The sequence below is a fragment of the Egretta garzetta genome, unplaced genomic scaffold (assembly GCF_000687185.1).
Source record: "Egretta garzetta isolate BGI_Z169 unplaced genomic scaffold, ASM68718v1 scaffold151, whole genome shotgun sequence".
In the NCBI taxonomy this organism is placed as follows: Eukaryota; Metazoa; Chordata; class Aves; order Pelecaniformes; family Ardeidae; genus Egretta; species Egretta garzetta.
In genome coordinates, this window is record NW_009258615.1 from 2,243,553 (window position 1) to 2,261,063 (window position 17,511).

A 17,511-nucleotide genomic window follows, 5' to 3' on the forward strand; every position below is an offset into this window, starting at 1 on the left:
AGTGGAGGTGGCTGTGGTACAACTGCGCGCACTTGATGTCAGGTTGCTGAACCAGTCATTCCCAACCTGTTTTATGTTGCCCTTTCCTTACAATAGCTTGGCATATAAACCTTCCTTTCATGTTCAGTTGGAGTACGCAGAGCCCGGAATGCCTGTGGCCAAACCTGATTTTTTTTCCTGTTTTTTCCCTTCTTGTCTTTTCCAAGCATTCTTGTCTTTCCCAGGAATTTTATCCCATTTTTAATTTTCATTTCCTATCTACTTTAATTAACCCCACCCTTCCAAGGAAAGCCAGGTGGGGTTGTCTCCACCGGGCTGTATGAGCTGCATTGCCTTGGCAGGTTTGGGAGCCAGGGGAGCAGAGAAGAGGTTGCAGTCATGGACAATGGAGCGGCTTCCCCAGAAAGCGCCTCATGCAGCATTGTGAGGGGTCTGGTCTGAGAAAGGAGAGAAAATATGGGAGGAATAAATGCAGCAAGTGGGTACTACCTGGAACGAAAAGTAAAATAAATTACTGGGGACTTTTAAACAACTGTTTGCAACTTTATGTGGAAAAAACCCTGTGGTGGTCTCTAAGGTGCAAAATACATGCCCGGCGTGGTATCCTAACTGAAGTACTATAAATGATGCACGATCTGAAAACTAACTCCCTCTGTTGTTGATTTTTTTCTTTAAATTGGATGTTTAGACTTACAACTCCTATTCAAAGTAAACTTGCATGTGCAGGATACAGAGATATTGTAGAAACAGGGTGTAATGGCTTTCAAAAGAAAAGGTTCCTGCAACTTTAATTTTAGTACAACTAACATTTGATTGAACAACTAGCCATCCTAGATTCAGTTGAGCCTATTGAGCCCTTTTACAAGCCCCAACTCAGGCTTGGCTTGTTCCCACTTGGGCAATGTGTGGGTTTTCTGGTTAACAGTTCACTTAACGTCATCATAGCTTTTCCTCCTGGTTGTTTCTGCAAAAAACATGCAGGCGATTTTAACAGGCATACTATATAGACAAATTAATGTAGACCTATGAAGGAGGGTCTTGCAACAGGTTCTCTTCTGCCCTTTTCAACACACCTTAGTGATGCCTTCAAATTTTTAAAGTGACTTATTTTGTCACTTGACCCCGATTTTGATTTTCTCATCAGTTGCACTATGATAAGAAATTACACAGGGGTACACACATGTGCATAAAATGAGGGTTCATACAAGAAGAAAAACATTTTATATTAATGTTACCATGCTGAGGTCAAAGAACCTGATTACTGACCAGTTAACATGAAAATATTTCAGGTTTAAAATAGTTTTTATAATAATACCTGTGGCTTCTCAAATATTTCTTCTGTTAAGATAAAAACCCCACAGCTCTTAACAGATTTATTTTATGCACTGACATTAACAAATTTTAATAGAAAAACTGAAACACATACCTCATATCACAGTGGTAAAAATTTATACATCTTATAAAGGATTTTAATTTCCTTATGTAGAGCAGAATTTTACGCATTGCTTTTAATCAATAAAATTGGTGCAGTTCTTATTTTAAAGGGGCCTCTTTTTTAATTTTTTTTTTTAAAGCTGCCTTTTACATAGAATCCAAAAAAACAAAAGGGTCTCCAATTAAGAAAACATTTTCTGTTGTGCTGAATTCATGTTACCGTACTGTGAGCTCTGACATTTTGTTTCTGTGGTAACCAAAATCAGCTGATTAGTTGGCATGGCAACAGAAAAGATGTAATCCCAGCAGACACACTCTAATCAATGCCCCCAGCACAGATGGTCTCCGGAGGATCAACAAGAAAGAGGCTGGCAGGCATTCAGTATATCACGTGGTTGCTCTAGACTAGGCCAGGAAAAAACTAAAAAAGAACATTTCTCAAACTAACCAATAGCTTTTTAACCCCTTCACTGCACTTATTAATTGTAGGAATTTCAACTGCTCGTGCCCATGAAAACCAACCTTGGCCCTGTGCCTTATTGCCCAGAGTCTCGCTCTCCTAACACTGGACATCCTTTAAAACTCTTGCCCTTTTATTAACGGCCATTTCTCAAAACTGACTCTGTGCTTGAAAAGAAACCTAAAGCTTGTACAATTCTTGGAAATGCCTGAGATTGTCAGTGAGGATTAAAATCACTCAATTTCAAGGGCTTCACCTATAAAATCCAGCTGATGGCCCCACTGTTGGGTGCAGGAGGAGAATGGTTCGAATCCAGGGTGCTCACTGCTCTAGTGGTGAAGGCAAAGCTCGCCTCTGCCAATCTATCGGGAAATATAAATACACATCCCTAGCTGCAGAAAAACACTTTACCTACACATAAAGTTGTAGTGTCAGTGAACATGGTGAAAACAGAAACTTAGGAGGACTCCTAAATCCTTCCTTTACCTGGAGAAAAAAAATGAAGCATCTGCCAGGTAAACAAACAGGGTAGTTAGGGCTTCAGTCTCTTCTTTTACCACATTTAAGTCATGCCATTGAACTGTACAGAATTCTTTATACTACTTATTTATACCTTGGTAAAACAATTTCAAAGTGTGTGACACTTCACAAGGACCTCTTGCACTCTAAAGACAAGCTGGACTATTCATAGCGTTACTCTTGGGCATGTTCTAGCCATATTTGTTTGAAAAAAAAATTGGAAATGCCATTTTATATAGTCATCCAATACTGCAGTATGCAGCGAGTTACTCTAACTAGGAAAACGTCGAAATGAATAAAATGCAGCTGTGGATTCCTGATTCAATACGTGAGGAGAACTGTTTCAGCCCATTACATTAGAAGTTAGCAAATTTGTAGCTTACAAGTTGTGAAACTGAAACAGCTATTAACAAATACAGTTAGTTTGTATTTTCGCATTAAAAAACCCCTCTTGTGGTAGTTTCATCGGGCCAAATTCAGACACGATCTAAGGAGCTACACGGTCCACTGGAGTGCTGCTTTCTATGGGAGGTCTGCTCTGTTCCACCACCGATACTGTGGTAGGAGTTTACCTGTGGGTGCAAGATCTGTGCCCTCAGTATCTGCTAGAAGTTACACACGCGCAGCTGAGGAAATGTTTGGCTCTAACTTATTTCTGAGAGCAATGGGCTCTTACTAACACAGTCATATTTTCAACATGCAGCCATTAACCCTCCCTGATTTTCCTCCTAGAATCCAAATCACATCCCCACCTGAACTTTTCCACCAGGATGCAGAGGTTTATATTGGAGTCCGTGACAGAAACATGGGGGCTGAAGCAGGCCGTGCGCTGCCAGGGCTGCAGTGGATGCAGAAGGTCTCACTGTGCACAACAGGACGGTGCCATGGGAGGCGATGGTGGCCCCCCCTCACACGAGGTCTGCACCCAGCCTGGTCCCTGCTGCTGGTGTATCTTTGACTTGCTGGATACTAGTCTCCTTTCCAAAGTTGCAACACTGTAATGTGCTGCTATGATAAGTAAAATAAACTAATTGGAACAAGAAAAGTGTGTTTTGTTTACTGATTAAAAAAAATAATATTTGCTATTGCATTAGAGCTAACACAAAGGGCAATGACAGAAATCGTTTTAGGGAGCTATGTGAAGCAGCAGCTACTGTATATCCTAGTCACGTCCTCTGCACATAGCCAGCGTGCACAACCCCTCACGGCAAAGAGGTGCTACCTAGGAATATCTGGTCTCTTTGCATCTCTCTCTCTCTGCCTCTGTTTGTGTCTGTGTGTCCATGTAAGTCACAAGGGGAGTGGGAGGGCTGGAACGATGACACCATTCAATGCACACCTCCCAGCTCACCAGCGCTCTGCACACCAGCAGCTTCCTCTCCCTCTTCTTTGAGCCCCACTCCAAGAGCCATGAAGCTGTCAGGGAAGATACTATGAAGGGATGGGACTCACATACATGCTAAAACAGCATAAGCCATGTGGTCATGATGCTGTCAAGAGCTGGTGCCTTTTTTGGCTCTAAAACCTCCATGGTCCTGCAGGCCAAGGGCAACATGGATGGATTATCTCCTCCTCCTGTCCCTTCTCCTTTTGCCCTTTTCTCTATGCAAAGGTTAAAATTCATACAGATGAACAGGTACAAGATGGAAAATCATAATTTCATGTTAATTTATTAAAGGGTACATTTTGATTTTGAAAATCAGTTTACTGGTTTTTTTAATATAAGAAAATTTTTGGTTTCATTTTTATTTTCCACCTTTTTTGGTACTGTTTTTTATAAATATCTGGTACTCAGTTTAATTACAGAACTAGAATTGTCCAATGCACGAAGATAATTCACTATCAATTACAAATATTGAATATTCACTAACTGCCTGATCCAGAGCATGTTTAAATCAATTGACTCCTTCCATTGACTTCATTGCCCTTTGGACTGGCATCCTACTGTATTAAATCACTATTTTCCTAGAGATTTATAGTCCTTGGACTGGGTAAGTATCAGATGTAAAGCATACAACCCCAAATGGTAGGTACCAGCAATGTGAAATCTCACTGTTGCTTTAAAATCAAGCCCAGAGAAAAGAAGATGGGCAGGTAGAATTTAATTCATGTACAGCTGGTGGTTCTAGCAACCTGGCATTATGTGCTTCTCTTGCAGTCTTTCTGGGAGAATTGCAGAGGATGCCCACAGAATTTTCCAGTCACATAATGAATATAGAAAATAGTAATTAAATGGCTTCAAGGGTTTTCAGTATTAGAAATAATCTCAGTCTACCAGAAAAATGCAACAGCCAGTATTTTTCACCCTTATACACACTGAAAAAGAAAAAAAAAACCAATAAAAAACCCAAACGAACAACATGCTTTATTGAGTCTTCCCTGTTACCTTGGTAAACATGGGTTTTCCATGCTGAGTGACCATGGTGCATTGATCACAGTCCACTGTGATGGATGAGTTGTGGTATGACTCTTTTGAGTGCTTGAGAATGTAATACAGGTCTGTTACACCTCCTTCAAAGACAGTGCTAAAATAACGAGGAATGAGGGTCCTTCCAATTGCTGTGAGGAAAATACAAAGCAGAATTCAGCAAATGCTCTAGGTTATAAAATCTCAAATCATTTGCTAACAGAACATGAATAATTTTAAGCGCAATGAAATCAAACTTTCATTTAATGAATATAATACATGTTCTCTGTCTGCTGTAGAAATGAAGTTGTGCCTGCTCCCATAGAAATCAATGAAAATGGCTTACTCCATTCAGAGGGAGTGGGCTCATCTTATTTAATCTTTTTACATTGATGGTGAGTTAGAGTCACTCTTGAAACCATCTGCAAGGGGTTTTGTCCCAAAGTAATTATTATACAGAAAGCCACATGGTGTCAATTGTGACTGAAAGTTGGATATTACTCATAAATGTATAAATACAAGTGGTGAGCATTTACAGAAATACATTCATTCACCCAAAAAGGCAAAGCACATTTATATAGGGGCGTTGTGTGCACATATATGTTTGTCTGTGTGTGGGCACATGTATATTTATATATACCCACCCACACATACACGCACACGTGCACACACACTCTTGATTGAATAGGAGAGCTACTGCTGAGAAATCAGAGTCCTGGGGATAGAAGAAGGACCCGAGAATGCAATACGATATATGTTACACAATATATGACTACCCACAGGTCTATCTGAGATCTCTCTTTAGACCAGAAGTGTTTATGTCACGGGCTAGAAAGTCTGAGCAGACACCTGAACTAGCTGACATGCACCACTTAAGCCCCGAACTATGGACTCAAGGTACCCAGTTCTGCAATATTTACTCAGTCAAAACTCTCACTGAACTCACACCTCTCACTTCAATAGCAGTTGCAGGTAAGTGCTACAAGGTCTAACTCCAAATCCTTAACAGTAATAGTGAGCTTCTGGCTCTATTTCAGACACACAAACTAGCAGAAGCACCGACATCAAAGGCAGTTATCTTGTATGCAACTGATGCTTTCCATCCCCTTTTTTACAGATAAATTTGGGTGCAACCACAAGCCTGGTATGACAGAACACTTCATTTTATAATAGACTGATACTTCCATACCAAATGACTCATTGCTTTGCATGCATTAATCAATCCACAGTAATTCTGAGTGGTGGATACATAAAAATTGCCTCCATTTTACAGAGGGAAAACCCAAGAGATCTAAACTGTTTTGGAAGAATGAGACAGAAAAGTCCCCATCAACAGGCAAGATTAGAGTTATTAGTTCCTAATTCTTATTTGTCTATTAGGACTATGCGGTGACTCATGCCTCCCTCATTTGCTGTACACTTTCAAGAGTAATTTCTAAAAAAAATTATTTTCATAGGAATTTTGCCAGTATATGAACAAAGGCTCCTGACCCTAAAAATGTATTTGCAAGTGGGTGTTGTAAATTAAAAAGTATGGCGTTTTCACAGTACTTCTGTGAAAACTGTTTCTGCTCTGTGCATTACAATGTGGAATATTGCATGTGCAGTCATAACACACATTATATAATGAAAATATACAAATATAGAAAATTAGGACTTGTTAAAGCTTTTGCTGTAATATTAGAGATTAATATAATTTAATGTACAAAAATATACCACACTCTCTGGAAGTGGCTGACAATTCAATGAATACATTGAACAAGACTATTCTGTGACTCTAGTGCCTAAAAAAACCCACCCACTCACCATGCATATATTAATTTTCTACAGTCTTCTAATTTAATTTAGAAAAACTGAAGTCCAGTGTATCAGCATAGGACTCAACTCAGGCTTTAACTCAAATTTTTCCATGTTGGTATGGTATATAGTAAAACGTGCAATTTACCCATCAAGTTAATTTCTTGCTCCCCTAAGGCTAATTAGTGCAAATTAAATTTCCTGCTAATCATCCTAAGCAGCAAATGTGTGATATGAAAATCCAGCATTCCTACTGATTGTGATAAACCTCTATTCATGTGACTTATGCACTGCATAAATATCTTGAAACTATTTTAACTGCAGTTTATAGACCATTCCTAAAGTAGCATGGTCATATGGTGTGGCTTTTTGCCTTGTATTCACAGCTACAGCACATGAAAGAAGGCTAGAAATATATTAACCACCTTATACTTATTGCTTTTCCCAGTAAGCATTATCTATGCTTGCCACAGGGATATGCTACTGTGAACAACAAAGTGGGGGACCAAAAGGATGAAGAGGAATAGAGGTGCACACAAGGATATGCCCCATGGAACCTGATTTTCAACAACAGATGCACATGCAGACCCTGTCTGCCTGTAAAATTGAAATCAGCTAATGCAAATGTCCAGCATAAACAAGTATAGCTAATATTCACTTCCAGAAGAAACATTCACGGAAACCTGCATTAATAAGCAGACCTGTCCTCAGCTCATCACGTTCCCTTGCCACAGAAGACTGAAGCTGTTTCAAGGTTTTGGTTCTCTTCCTGAAGCACTCAATGGCTTAAAAAGATCATTTAATTTCTAGGATAAATATGAAACTCTCTACAGCAGTAATAAAGCTTATTTGTGCAGGAGACGGTATTTCCAAGAACAACAAAAGGCTGTGGAACAGCTCTTATAAAGTCTAGGGATCATCACAAACCTTGTGTACTTGAAGTGTGAAGGGCTTTTCCTTGACTGTTTTTCTCCTCCAAAACATAACTGTGTATGTGAGCATTCAAGCACATACATGCGTGCACCCCCAGGTCTGCTGCGTGCATACATACAATCCTTTCCTGGGCATAGGAGTATGAATTGAATCACAGAATCATAGAATTGTTTAGGTTGGAAAAGACCTTTAAGATCATCAAGTCCAACTGTTGACCTAACCCTGCCATCCCACCACTGAACCACTAAACCATGTCCCTCCCAGTTACTATTCCTCTCCCCTCTCCCACATCAGTGTCATCTTGCCCTGATTTATTCCCTTCTATTTTCTTTCCTCTTATTCCTTCTTCTTTCCTCCACATTCAGGTCAAGTTGGTTCTTTTGCAGGGCCACCTGGATCCCAGCTGCATCCTCCTGGAGTGCAGGAGAAGGACGGACCTCCTGTTCTCGCATGCAGCACTGGCTGAGCCTTCCCTGCGGACTTTGCAGTGGAAATGTCCACAAGTCCACATAGCCCTGAGCTGACAGGTCTAGCTACTCTTTGCAGCTGGCATGTGGATAGCCCCACTGGGCTCCTACAAGGAGCCTTACTACGTTCCTGGGAAAGGGAGTCCATGGAAGTTTTAGCTGTCAAACTCTAGTAAAGCCTGCACTGAGTACTTGAGAATAGGTGCTTTTTTCCCCCAAGAATGGGTGCTTTTTTCCCCCAAGTATTTATACATTTGCTAAATTCAGTCAGATTTCCACAAAGAGGACAAAAGGGAAACCCCGGCCACAAAGGTGAGCAACCCTACTCCAGAGCGTACAGATTCTTGGGCATTTGAAAAACAAAATTGCAAGATTTTTGTAACATGGACAAAACGATATTTGTCCATTTGGGGGGAAAGGAGAATCCTTTTTGGCTCAAATAAAAAAAGAACTAGCTAAAAGCAAAACCAATTTCACCCTTATTGGGTCAAGTTTGGCAAAATTATAAATAAGTAGAAAGAAGACTTTTTAATGGGACTTATCAAACAATATTAATAAGAGATGGTATATCATCTGCCTGCAAGAATACATTGGAATAGCCACGACTACAGAAGCTGAGTCTCTGAGCCCAGTACTCAGGCTTAGGAAAGCAGACGTAGGTTCATACCTGCATCTACACAAATACTAACAGGCTCTTCCAGTCACATTACCCAGAAAAGACCTTTTAACAGTGTGAAATGTGACACCCAGCATTGTAAGATACTGGATATACTAGAAGGAAAATTCACCTGCCCCTCAGCATTCAGGCATTAATTCCAGATCACTGGAATGCTGCTTTAAATTATCATTTTGTCCTGGGCAGCATCCTTCATCCCTAGCTGAGTATCTGAGGATGTACAATTTCCCACTCAAGGCAGGCACTGCCCCTTAACGTTGGCTTCATTTGTGCTAGCAAATCCCCAAACAGCAAAGCAAACTAACAAAGATCAGCTGGATTTAGCAACAGGTAACAGTTATTTTTATGAAAATGTCTATAAGAAAGACATATCTGAAGTGATGACTGTTTTGCACAAAATATAATGCTGTCATCCACTGGAATGATGTACCTTTAGCCTATTCAGTGGTGTAATGGCTTGGCTACATGTGATTTTGTGTACCTTTCTGGTGGATCAGAGACCTAAATACAATTTTAGAATTGAAGTAAGACAGGTAGATTTGTGACACTCCCCCAAATGTGAGTGGTCCAGAAATCAGTTAATTCAATCTATGAACATAGGCAAGAAGCTTCATAGGTCAGTAACAGTTATATTATATATAACTTCTTAAGAATCATTCCTGGGGAATTCTAAAGAAAAGAATGAAACCATCCGACACATTAAATCACCCAAGGCCTGACTCTTGGGGAAGGAGGCACTTGGGTCATGCTCCTCTTTTTTGGCCTGGGCATGCAACAGTAACGATTCGTGTGCCCCTCTGTCATCCTGATCCTAGCAATCCTTATTTTCATGCTGTCTTTTCATTTATTTTCCCTTCTAATATGTTTGCCTGAGTTTAAAATACTTTATTCTCTCAGGAATATGTTTAAGTCTAAAACTATTTTTCCTTCCCAAATTGAGCCAGAAAGTCCAACAATCTAGGTGGGAATGGCCATAATTTGTGAAGTTCAGGGTTTTTGTCAGACTCAGACTAGCCATAGGCAGAAAGCCAGTTAAAAAAATAGTTTGTAATGTAATTGTGGTACCACCACACACCATGTGGTGGTGATGGTACTGCTGGCTTTTTTTTTTCTCCCAAGGAAGATCTGAATAAAATAGAAAGTAAACATGTTTTTCTAGTTCACAGGAAACTGGTATTATTTGTGGGCTAGGAATAGAAGAACACTTCCTCCCTTTGTGTCCCAAAGATAGGCTGTCAAAATCTCAATGCTCTCTCTACAGAATGAAGGTTCACGGCCTCTTTGCAGAAGCAAGGCTTGATAGCAAACCCCTCCTTGCTCAATGACCTGCTCATGTGTTGCCTTTACAGTAGAAGCTGTCAGGGGCAGAGACTTGGATTTAGCGTATACATACACACCATGTAAGATAACTGCCAAGTTGGTATAGAAGTGAAGCAATGGAAGTGTTAATCAGTGAAACAAAAATATTGGTTTTATTGCTTCCAGGCTGGTTTTTGCAGTTCTGAATCCTGTCAAGTCCTATGTCTTCAATTAGAGCTAGGATATAAAATAACTAACAAAACAGAGATAAATATAAGACCATAAAATATAAAAAGCCCTTAAAAGTTCCACAGAATCAGCAACAGAATGAAAACACTACCCTGTGCCTATAGCTTAAAGGGGCTCTGTCTGGAAGCTCTGGTGCAGCCTGCAGCTGACTATCTTGTCTACGTGCTATGGATAGGCTTGAGGAGCTCCACTGGTTGGGGCTGTGGGTTTTTTTGGCTCCCAATGCCACATGCTGAGCTGTCCTGTAAAGCACTAGGCAGACCATGAAAGTCTCTTGCTTGAGAGATTATCACAGTTGGATCTCACTAATTAAATGGAGATGCTACAACTAACTCTCCCTCAGCCAGACGTAAGGGCTGGGGAAGCCAGAAGACTTCCCATTGATTGCAAATGAGCTTCCTGAGCACAGCAGAAGAAAGCCTGAGCTTTCTGTTAATTGTTAATTGACATCTCTGGGCATGGCTAATTGACATCTGTGTGGGCCAGAGCTTGGCATGTTCATTTACATATGTTTTTTTAACTGAAATAAACAAAACAGTACAAAGCAAAACTTCATGGAGTTACATAGTGATGCCATTGCTGATATTCTGCCTATAGCTCTGTTTGCCCACATTTGCCCCAGTGAAATAGCACATGAGGCGTGTTCCCTCCCAGACACAGTCCATCTGGCTGGGACATGGAGGGAGGGATCCTTCCATGAAGCTGGGCAACAGTAAAGCTCCAGTTTTCAGCACGGTGACCTGCTCTCAGGAAGAGCCACAAGGCAGGCTGCTCGTGGGAACGCTCCTCCACCTTTAGAAGACCTTATCTGGTGAGCGGATTCAAACCCAAACAGCATGAATCTGTCAATTCCCAGGAAAAGCTACAGTTAGATTGATAGTATGGCATGAAAGGCAGTGAAAAGACAGTCTAAGTCCAAATTCTGTTTCAGAGACGTGTGGGCCATGTTGATTAAACCACCCACGTGTATCCAAGGCAGAATCTGGCACACACAGACCTGTCCTTTTTTTCTCCCTATCTAAGTGGGTAAGATTGGGCTCCTATCATTTAGACTACTTATAGAACAAAACTTACAATATATGATTAATTTCCACTTACAGGAAATGTCTAGTTATTTATACAAATTAAATATTAAGTAAAATTAAGTGTATGATTTGAAGTCTATCACAACAGTAGTAATAATAATGATATACTAGAGTATATTAGTATACTGTCACTAGTAGTATACTAGTAATGGACTATATTGCATTTAAACATTCAGAAAACATCTGTATAATCTACAGACATTACAGATTTTAAGCTCATGAAGTTCAGAAGACAGTGGAAGTACGATCTTCATATCGCTAATAAAGCACTGCTTTTTGAGGAGTAAAATTAGCTGTATATACATTCTTCTCCTGTCTTTACAATTTTGTTTGTATCTTTAATGATCTACTTAGCACTTCATGGAAATTGGGGAAATCTAAAGTTTCCAACCATTTTGCCTTTGTCCTCAATTTTGTAACAAAACTGCAAAGTGGGATGAGTAAGATGGATTCAGCTCTGTGACTGAGTGACTTGAATCCTTCCCACATCCAGAACCCAATGGTTTGGGGTGTTTTTCTTTTGATCCCTGACACTTTCATGGTATCTGCAATATCTTATTTATTCTATGTCAATAATACTGCCTACAGTTAAAAGCTACAACCCAAAATACTAAAGCTTATAAAATTGTAAATGTCTAGGTTTCCCTCTCCAGTTCCCTCTATCCTGTGTCATTCAAACATGGTGTTAGGCTTGATGCTGCCTTTTCTCCAATAATTATTTTCTAACATTGTTTTACCCTGGTGAGGATTTGCCTGTATAATTGTGATTCAGCAGACAGTGTATTTCCCTTTCTCGAAAGCCTGTAACTAGCACTTCAATCCTCTAAACCACACTTGAGTCAAGAACAAGTAACAGAAACTTCACGACAATGAGACCTCAGTTTAACTCCCCACACCTTATGACCCCTATTCTCATAAACGCATAATCTGCAACTCAGCCTTAAATCCGCCATCTCTCTAAAGAGAGATGATATTTTACTATAATTCATTTTGGTGAAAATAGTCAGAAAACAACTATAAAAAGCCCTATGTGTCTCAGTACAGAGCTAAACTGCATCAGCGTCATTTTTCATTAAGGCTCTGCCAGCTTACCTATTACAGTAAAGTTTCCTCCCAACCCTTTCCTAATTACACTGGCAGCACACTACCAGTCTTTAAAGAATTGCTCACTACAAATTTCAGTCTTCCTACCTAGAGTATTTCAGCCTCGGGCTAAGGCAGTGTGGACCAGGGGATGTGGAGCTCAAGCGGCAGAGCCCAAGATCCCTTGCATGGGATGGCAGCTGGGCTTGGGGGGCACCTCTGGGGATCGTCTGGTCCAACCCCCCCTCAGAGTAGGGTCACCTGCAGTGGGTTGCCTATGACTGTGTACAGTCAGGTTTTAAATATCCCCAAGGACGGAGCCTTCACAACCTCTCTACATAACCTGTGCCAGTGTTTGACTATCCTTCGAGGAAAATGCTTTTTCTCATGTTTAAATGGAATTTTCTGTGTTTCACTTTGTGCCCAATGCCTCATGCATTTCACTGGACAACACTGAGAAGAGTCTGTCTTCTTTACTCCAACCCCATCGCATATTTACACACATCGATGCCCCTTCTCCAGGCTGTACAGTCTCAGCACCCTCAGCCTCTCCTCTTACAGTAGATCCTCCAAGCCCTTAATCATATTCATGGCTCTTCTCTGGTAGTAAAAACATGTCTTCCTTCTAAATGGTGAGCCCAAACGGAATACCCTACTCCAGATGTGTCCCACCAGCACTGAGGGAAGGATCACCCCCCTCAGACTCTCCCTGCTGCAGCCAAGGAGGCTGCTGGCTTCTTTGCTGCAATGGCACGTTGCTGGCTTGCAGTCAGCTTGAACTCTTAGCTCCTTTCCTGCGGGTCTCATAACCAGCACCTCCAAATTCAAGCTCAAATAGCAGAGCACTGGCCCTGCACAGTTCTGTCGCAGATTCAAGCTTTAAGTTTTCGCTCTGTATGCAGTGACAACACTAAGAACTCAGGGAATCTGCTAACTGATCGTAAAATGAAAACTCAGAGTCTGTGCAGTTTGTTGTTTAAACAACTGAATTAGGTTTCTAGTAGTACCGAGCAGACCAGACCCTTATTCCACATTGAACAATTCAGAATTTCTCATGGCCAGCACATTTCTGAGGAAGCCTATGTTCTAAGCTCATTTTTTTGGCTGGAGGGGAGAAGTGTTTGTGGGGGTTACCCATATTCTTTTTCCACAGACAAAAGACATACCTTAGATGAGGAAGCTCCAGTTTTAACTGTAAAACTTCCACATCTTATAAATCAAAACCATCACTCTCCAGCAAAAATCTATACACGAATATTTTACCGAAGAGAATATTTATATTTGCATAAAAAATGTGCACTCTGAATGCGAATAAGCCAGAACAAATGGTTTGCCTGGTAGCAGTATACAGCCACTCACGCTTCTGGCTGTGCTAATCATTCTGTTTGAAGAAAGAGTATTTCAGTTAACTTTGTTCAACAACTGCAAAGAAGAAAGTTTTAAAGGCAAGCCAAAGAGGTTATTCACAGCCGCATGACAAACCACTGTCAAAGCATAACAAACCACAACCAAACTCAAGCAGAAAATGACAAAATGTAAGACCGTAAAAATGATGGAAATTGTGTAGGACAGGCATTTTAGATGAACAAATGCAATCTGTACCAGCAGAAAGGACCAACACAGTACGGAAAATGATACCCAGAAAAGTCGTCTCAAGAAATAAAGGCAAAAACATAAAATTCAAATGACAGGACACCAAAAGGAACAGACAAAGAACAGGCAAACCATCCAGTTGTATTAAGTCAAGCACACCCCTGACCCCTGACTTCATCTGACCTAGCAGAATACTAAACACGGCATGAAACAAAAAATTATGTAAAACTACAAGCAAAGTGACATTAAGATAAAGTCATATTGGCCATACCCTCACTGCCACAATTCTTTTATGCAGGTACCCAAGCTGGTCTGGGGCAGAACCTTGACAGAGAACTCAAACCCAAAGCGTAGTTGTTGCAGAAAACCTGTGTCTGCCTTTCTGCAGCACGTTGGTGCCGGTGGTGGGTTAACTGACCAATGCACACATTTCAGAGCAAACACCTTGATTAATCTCTTGTTGATCCACAAAAATTTAGCAGGTCACTGGAACGACACTGATTACCACCTGCAAAGAATTTGGCCACTAGGGTAGGGATCTTCCCCTCCCCCAGACTGTATAAATATTCAAGCTATCATTACGAAAGCATGTAGGAAGATCTGTTGTGCTATATTTGCTGGTGCAAAAGTTGTTCTGAAGACAGATGTCTACAAACGTAATTCTACCAGTTTCTGATCTCCACTCTCTCCTCTGAACCATGTTGAGATGGGAAGCTGAGGCAAAAAAAAAAAAGATCTTACATGTATTCTAGAAATACTATTAAACATTTACAGCCTATATGAGGGAAGAATAAACAACTGACAAAGTACTGATCTGAATAATGCATAGGTGCCTTTCACCCTTAGAAACATTAAAAGAGAAGCTGTGAGTGACTGAGACAGAGTACCATGTGTAGTGGATAGCTTTTCACTTCTAAAGCTCCTGATTTACATCCAGGCAAAGTCAACAGCAACATAAACCTTTCATTAGCTGCAACTCTGATAAATCCTGGTTTTGGTTTCAGTCCAGTTTGTATCTGCCAGAACAGCATCTCACACCACCACCACCGCGCCTGATGAGAAGCCTGAGGACAACGCAGGCTGCTGGGCCCTCACAGGGCTCAGCTCAGGCAGAGTTTACCCTTCTTGGATGCTTTCTGCAGCTCTCCACAAACTCCCTTCTGCTGAGAGAAAGCTACTTACAGCACTTACGGGAGCTAGTTTAAGTTAGTTAAAGCTAGTACTTCACTGTGGTTAGTACAGTGTAAACAGAGCCATGAATGTGTCTGTAAAACATATTGTATGCAACACCAACTTGCTCTGCTAACACTCCAAATAACCCAAAAGCTACATGTTTGCATAGCATGGCATCAGGTCTGAGCAAGTAAACCCTGTGAAGAGGCAGGATATGTTTGTTTGGGCTGCGAGCCAGATGAAAATGGTCACACAGCATCTGGGCAGCTCAGCATGTGGGCAGAACAGGCTCGTATAGGCATTTGCCATATAGGCATAGCTGACCTCCTCAACACTGGAACACTTCTTTTCATGGCAAGGCTGAAGCCCACGGGTAGGCAATGTGAAGGAGAGAGACAGTTCCTTTCCTGAACACATGACTTCGTGCTCAAGCACTGTCAGTCAAGCATCACAGCACGGTCCACATTCAGGTGAAAAACATCAGAGGTGAAATGTGTTGATATGTGCATCAAAAGGGACATAACATAGTGGGGAATGTGTCTGGAGAACTGGTGAGAGGTGAGGGGTTACAGTGATATGATAAAAGATACACACGGTACTCTCAAAATCCTCAAACTGCATTGAGCACATGTGGATTGATAACCAGCATGATTTTTCTGGTAATTTTATGCTGTAGACATATGAACAATATCTCACCAGTGGATAATATCAGTTGTCGGTTATATACATGTTTTATAACAACCAGAACACTCTTTTTCAAAAAGCCATTGGTGGTTGGCTTTGATTTCTTTTTTTCTGCAGCAAAGCTTGCTTTTGCTCTCTCTTTCTAAAGCTCATGGAAGCTAACTGCAGAGAAAGTAAAAAGCTATTCAACACACTAGACAAAATAATTAGGAAAATATTCTACCATTTAAAAATGTTTTGTTGGTTTTAAAAGTGCAGCTTGTTTATTACCCTTAAAATGAAAGCAAGTGCCCTGTGTTCAGCTATACAAATCAGATGTCTGACAAAATAACGTCAAATAATAAAGAACCACTTTCAGAAAAGGGCAAGCAATGTAACAGGTTTATAAGCTTCAGTCAGAACACACGTTATACGTAGCTTTTAATAAAATTTTATGCAGCAAGGAATGCAGAATGCTCTTAACATGAAAAAGGTAACACCAGTAATAAGTGCTGTAACAAATCTGTGCTGAAGTTGAAATAGCCTCTTCCTATGTTTTCTGTCCTTTTAGCTGTATGATACATTTTTTCCACATTTCACAGAGAGTCATTATATCATCCTCTTGATATATTTTTGCTAGAATGACTCACTGTGATTTCTGGAACCACTACAGGTAAGATGCAGTTCCCCTGGCGATGCTGAACTGCCACTGTCAGGACAGCTTCAGGGACCCCCTGGAGATAAACTGTAACAACCACTGCACGGGATCAGCCCAAATGTCCACCCAGACTGACACCTATGCCTGACAACAGCCAAACTAAAAACCTAAGGAAAAATGGAAAAAAAAAAAAAGGACAAGTGTGACATGATCCATACCCTGGTCCATCATACCTGCTTCCGAAAACAATCAGATGGAAAGCTACGAAGGTGATGGTTGTCTTCAATTACACATGGAAGTCATGGCTACTAATAGCTATTAACATCCAAGTACAATGAGATCACAGGGAATCCCATACTCCAAATATCAACCTAACTACTCTTAATTTAATTACAGAAAAATATTTACAAGCTTTATGATCACAGACTGGAAACATATAAAAAAAAATTTCTCTTGGAACATATTTTCTTACCGCACTGAAGAAATTCAAGGTGGGAAGTTCTTCTACAAAGGCTTAGGAATAACATTTACCTTTCAGCAGTGTTGATAGTGTTGATGCCAATAAGCATCCCTGTTGACATCAGGGAGAATGATCCAGATTGATAACTCTGTGTTCTGGTATCTTAACATGAATATGACTATCTAATTCAAAATACTTTTTTGACAAATTAAATATTTTTTTTTCAAAATCTACCAAATTTGAAAAATGTACATAAATCACCTAATGTGGGCAAACCAATTTAATTTTATTTCTTTCACATTCCTTATGGTCAAACAGGACTCTGAATAAAAAAAATAATAAGATACTCCCCCTTGCAATGTAAACATGCAGATATGGTGCTGTACACATACACATTTGAAATATCCCCCTGGCTTTCAAATAATTTGTACATATTTTACAACTAAGAATATATTTTTTACCAGCAGTATTGCAAACCCAGCTCAGGATCTGGAAAAAAAATTGTGTGGTGATTACTGCAGTGAATAGTTAGCTGATTTATTTGTTTACAAAGCC

The 17,511-nt window shown here is 40.4% G+C and overlaps 1 protein-coding gene across 3 annotated transcripts in view; it reads right to left on the minus strand.

Annotated features, from left to right (window-relative positions):
• Positions 1-17,511, minus strand: part of LDB2 (LIM domain binding 2) — a 223,100-nt gene that overhangs the window by 48,349 nt on the left and 157,240 nt on the right. For all 3 annotated transcript variants that reach the window (XM_009648029.2, XM_009648028.2, XM_035903479.1), the window contains exon 3: positions 4,800-4,972. In XM_009648029.2, coding sequence (XP_009646324.1) covers positions 4,800-4,972 — 173 coding nt within the window. The remainder of the gene's footprint in view (positions 1-4,799; positions 4,973-17,511) is intronic.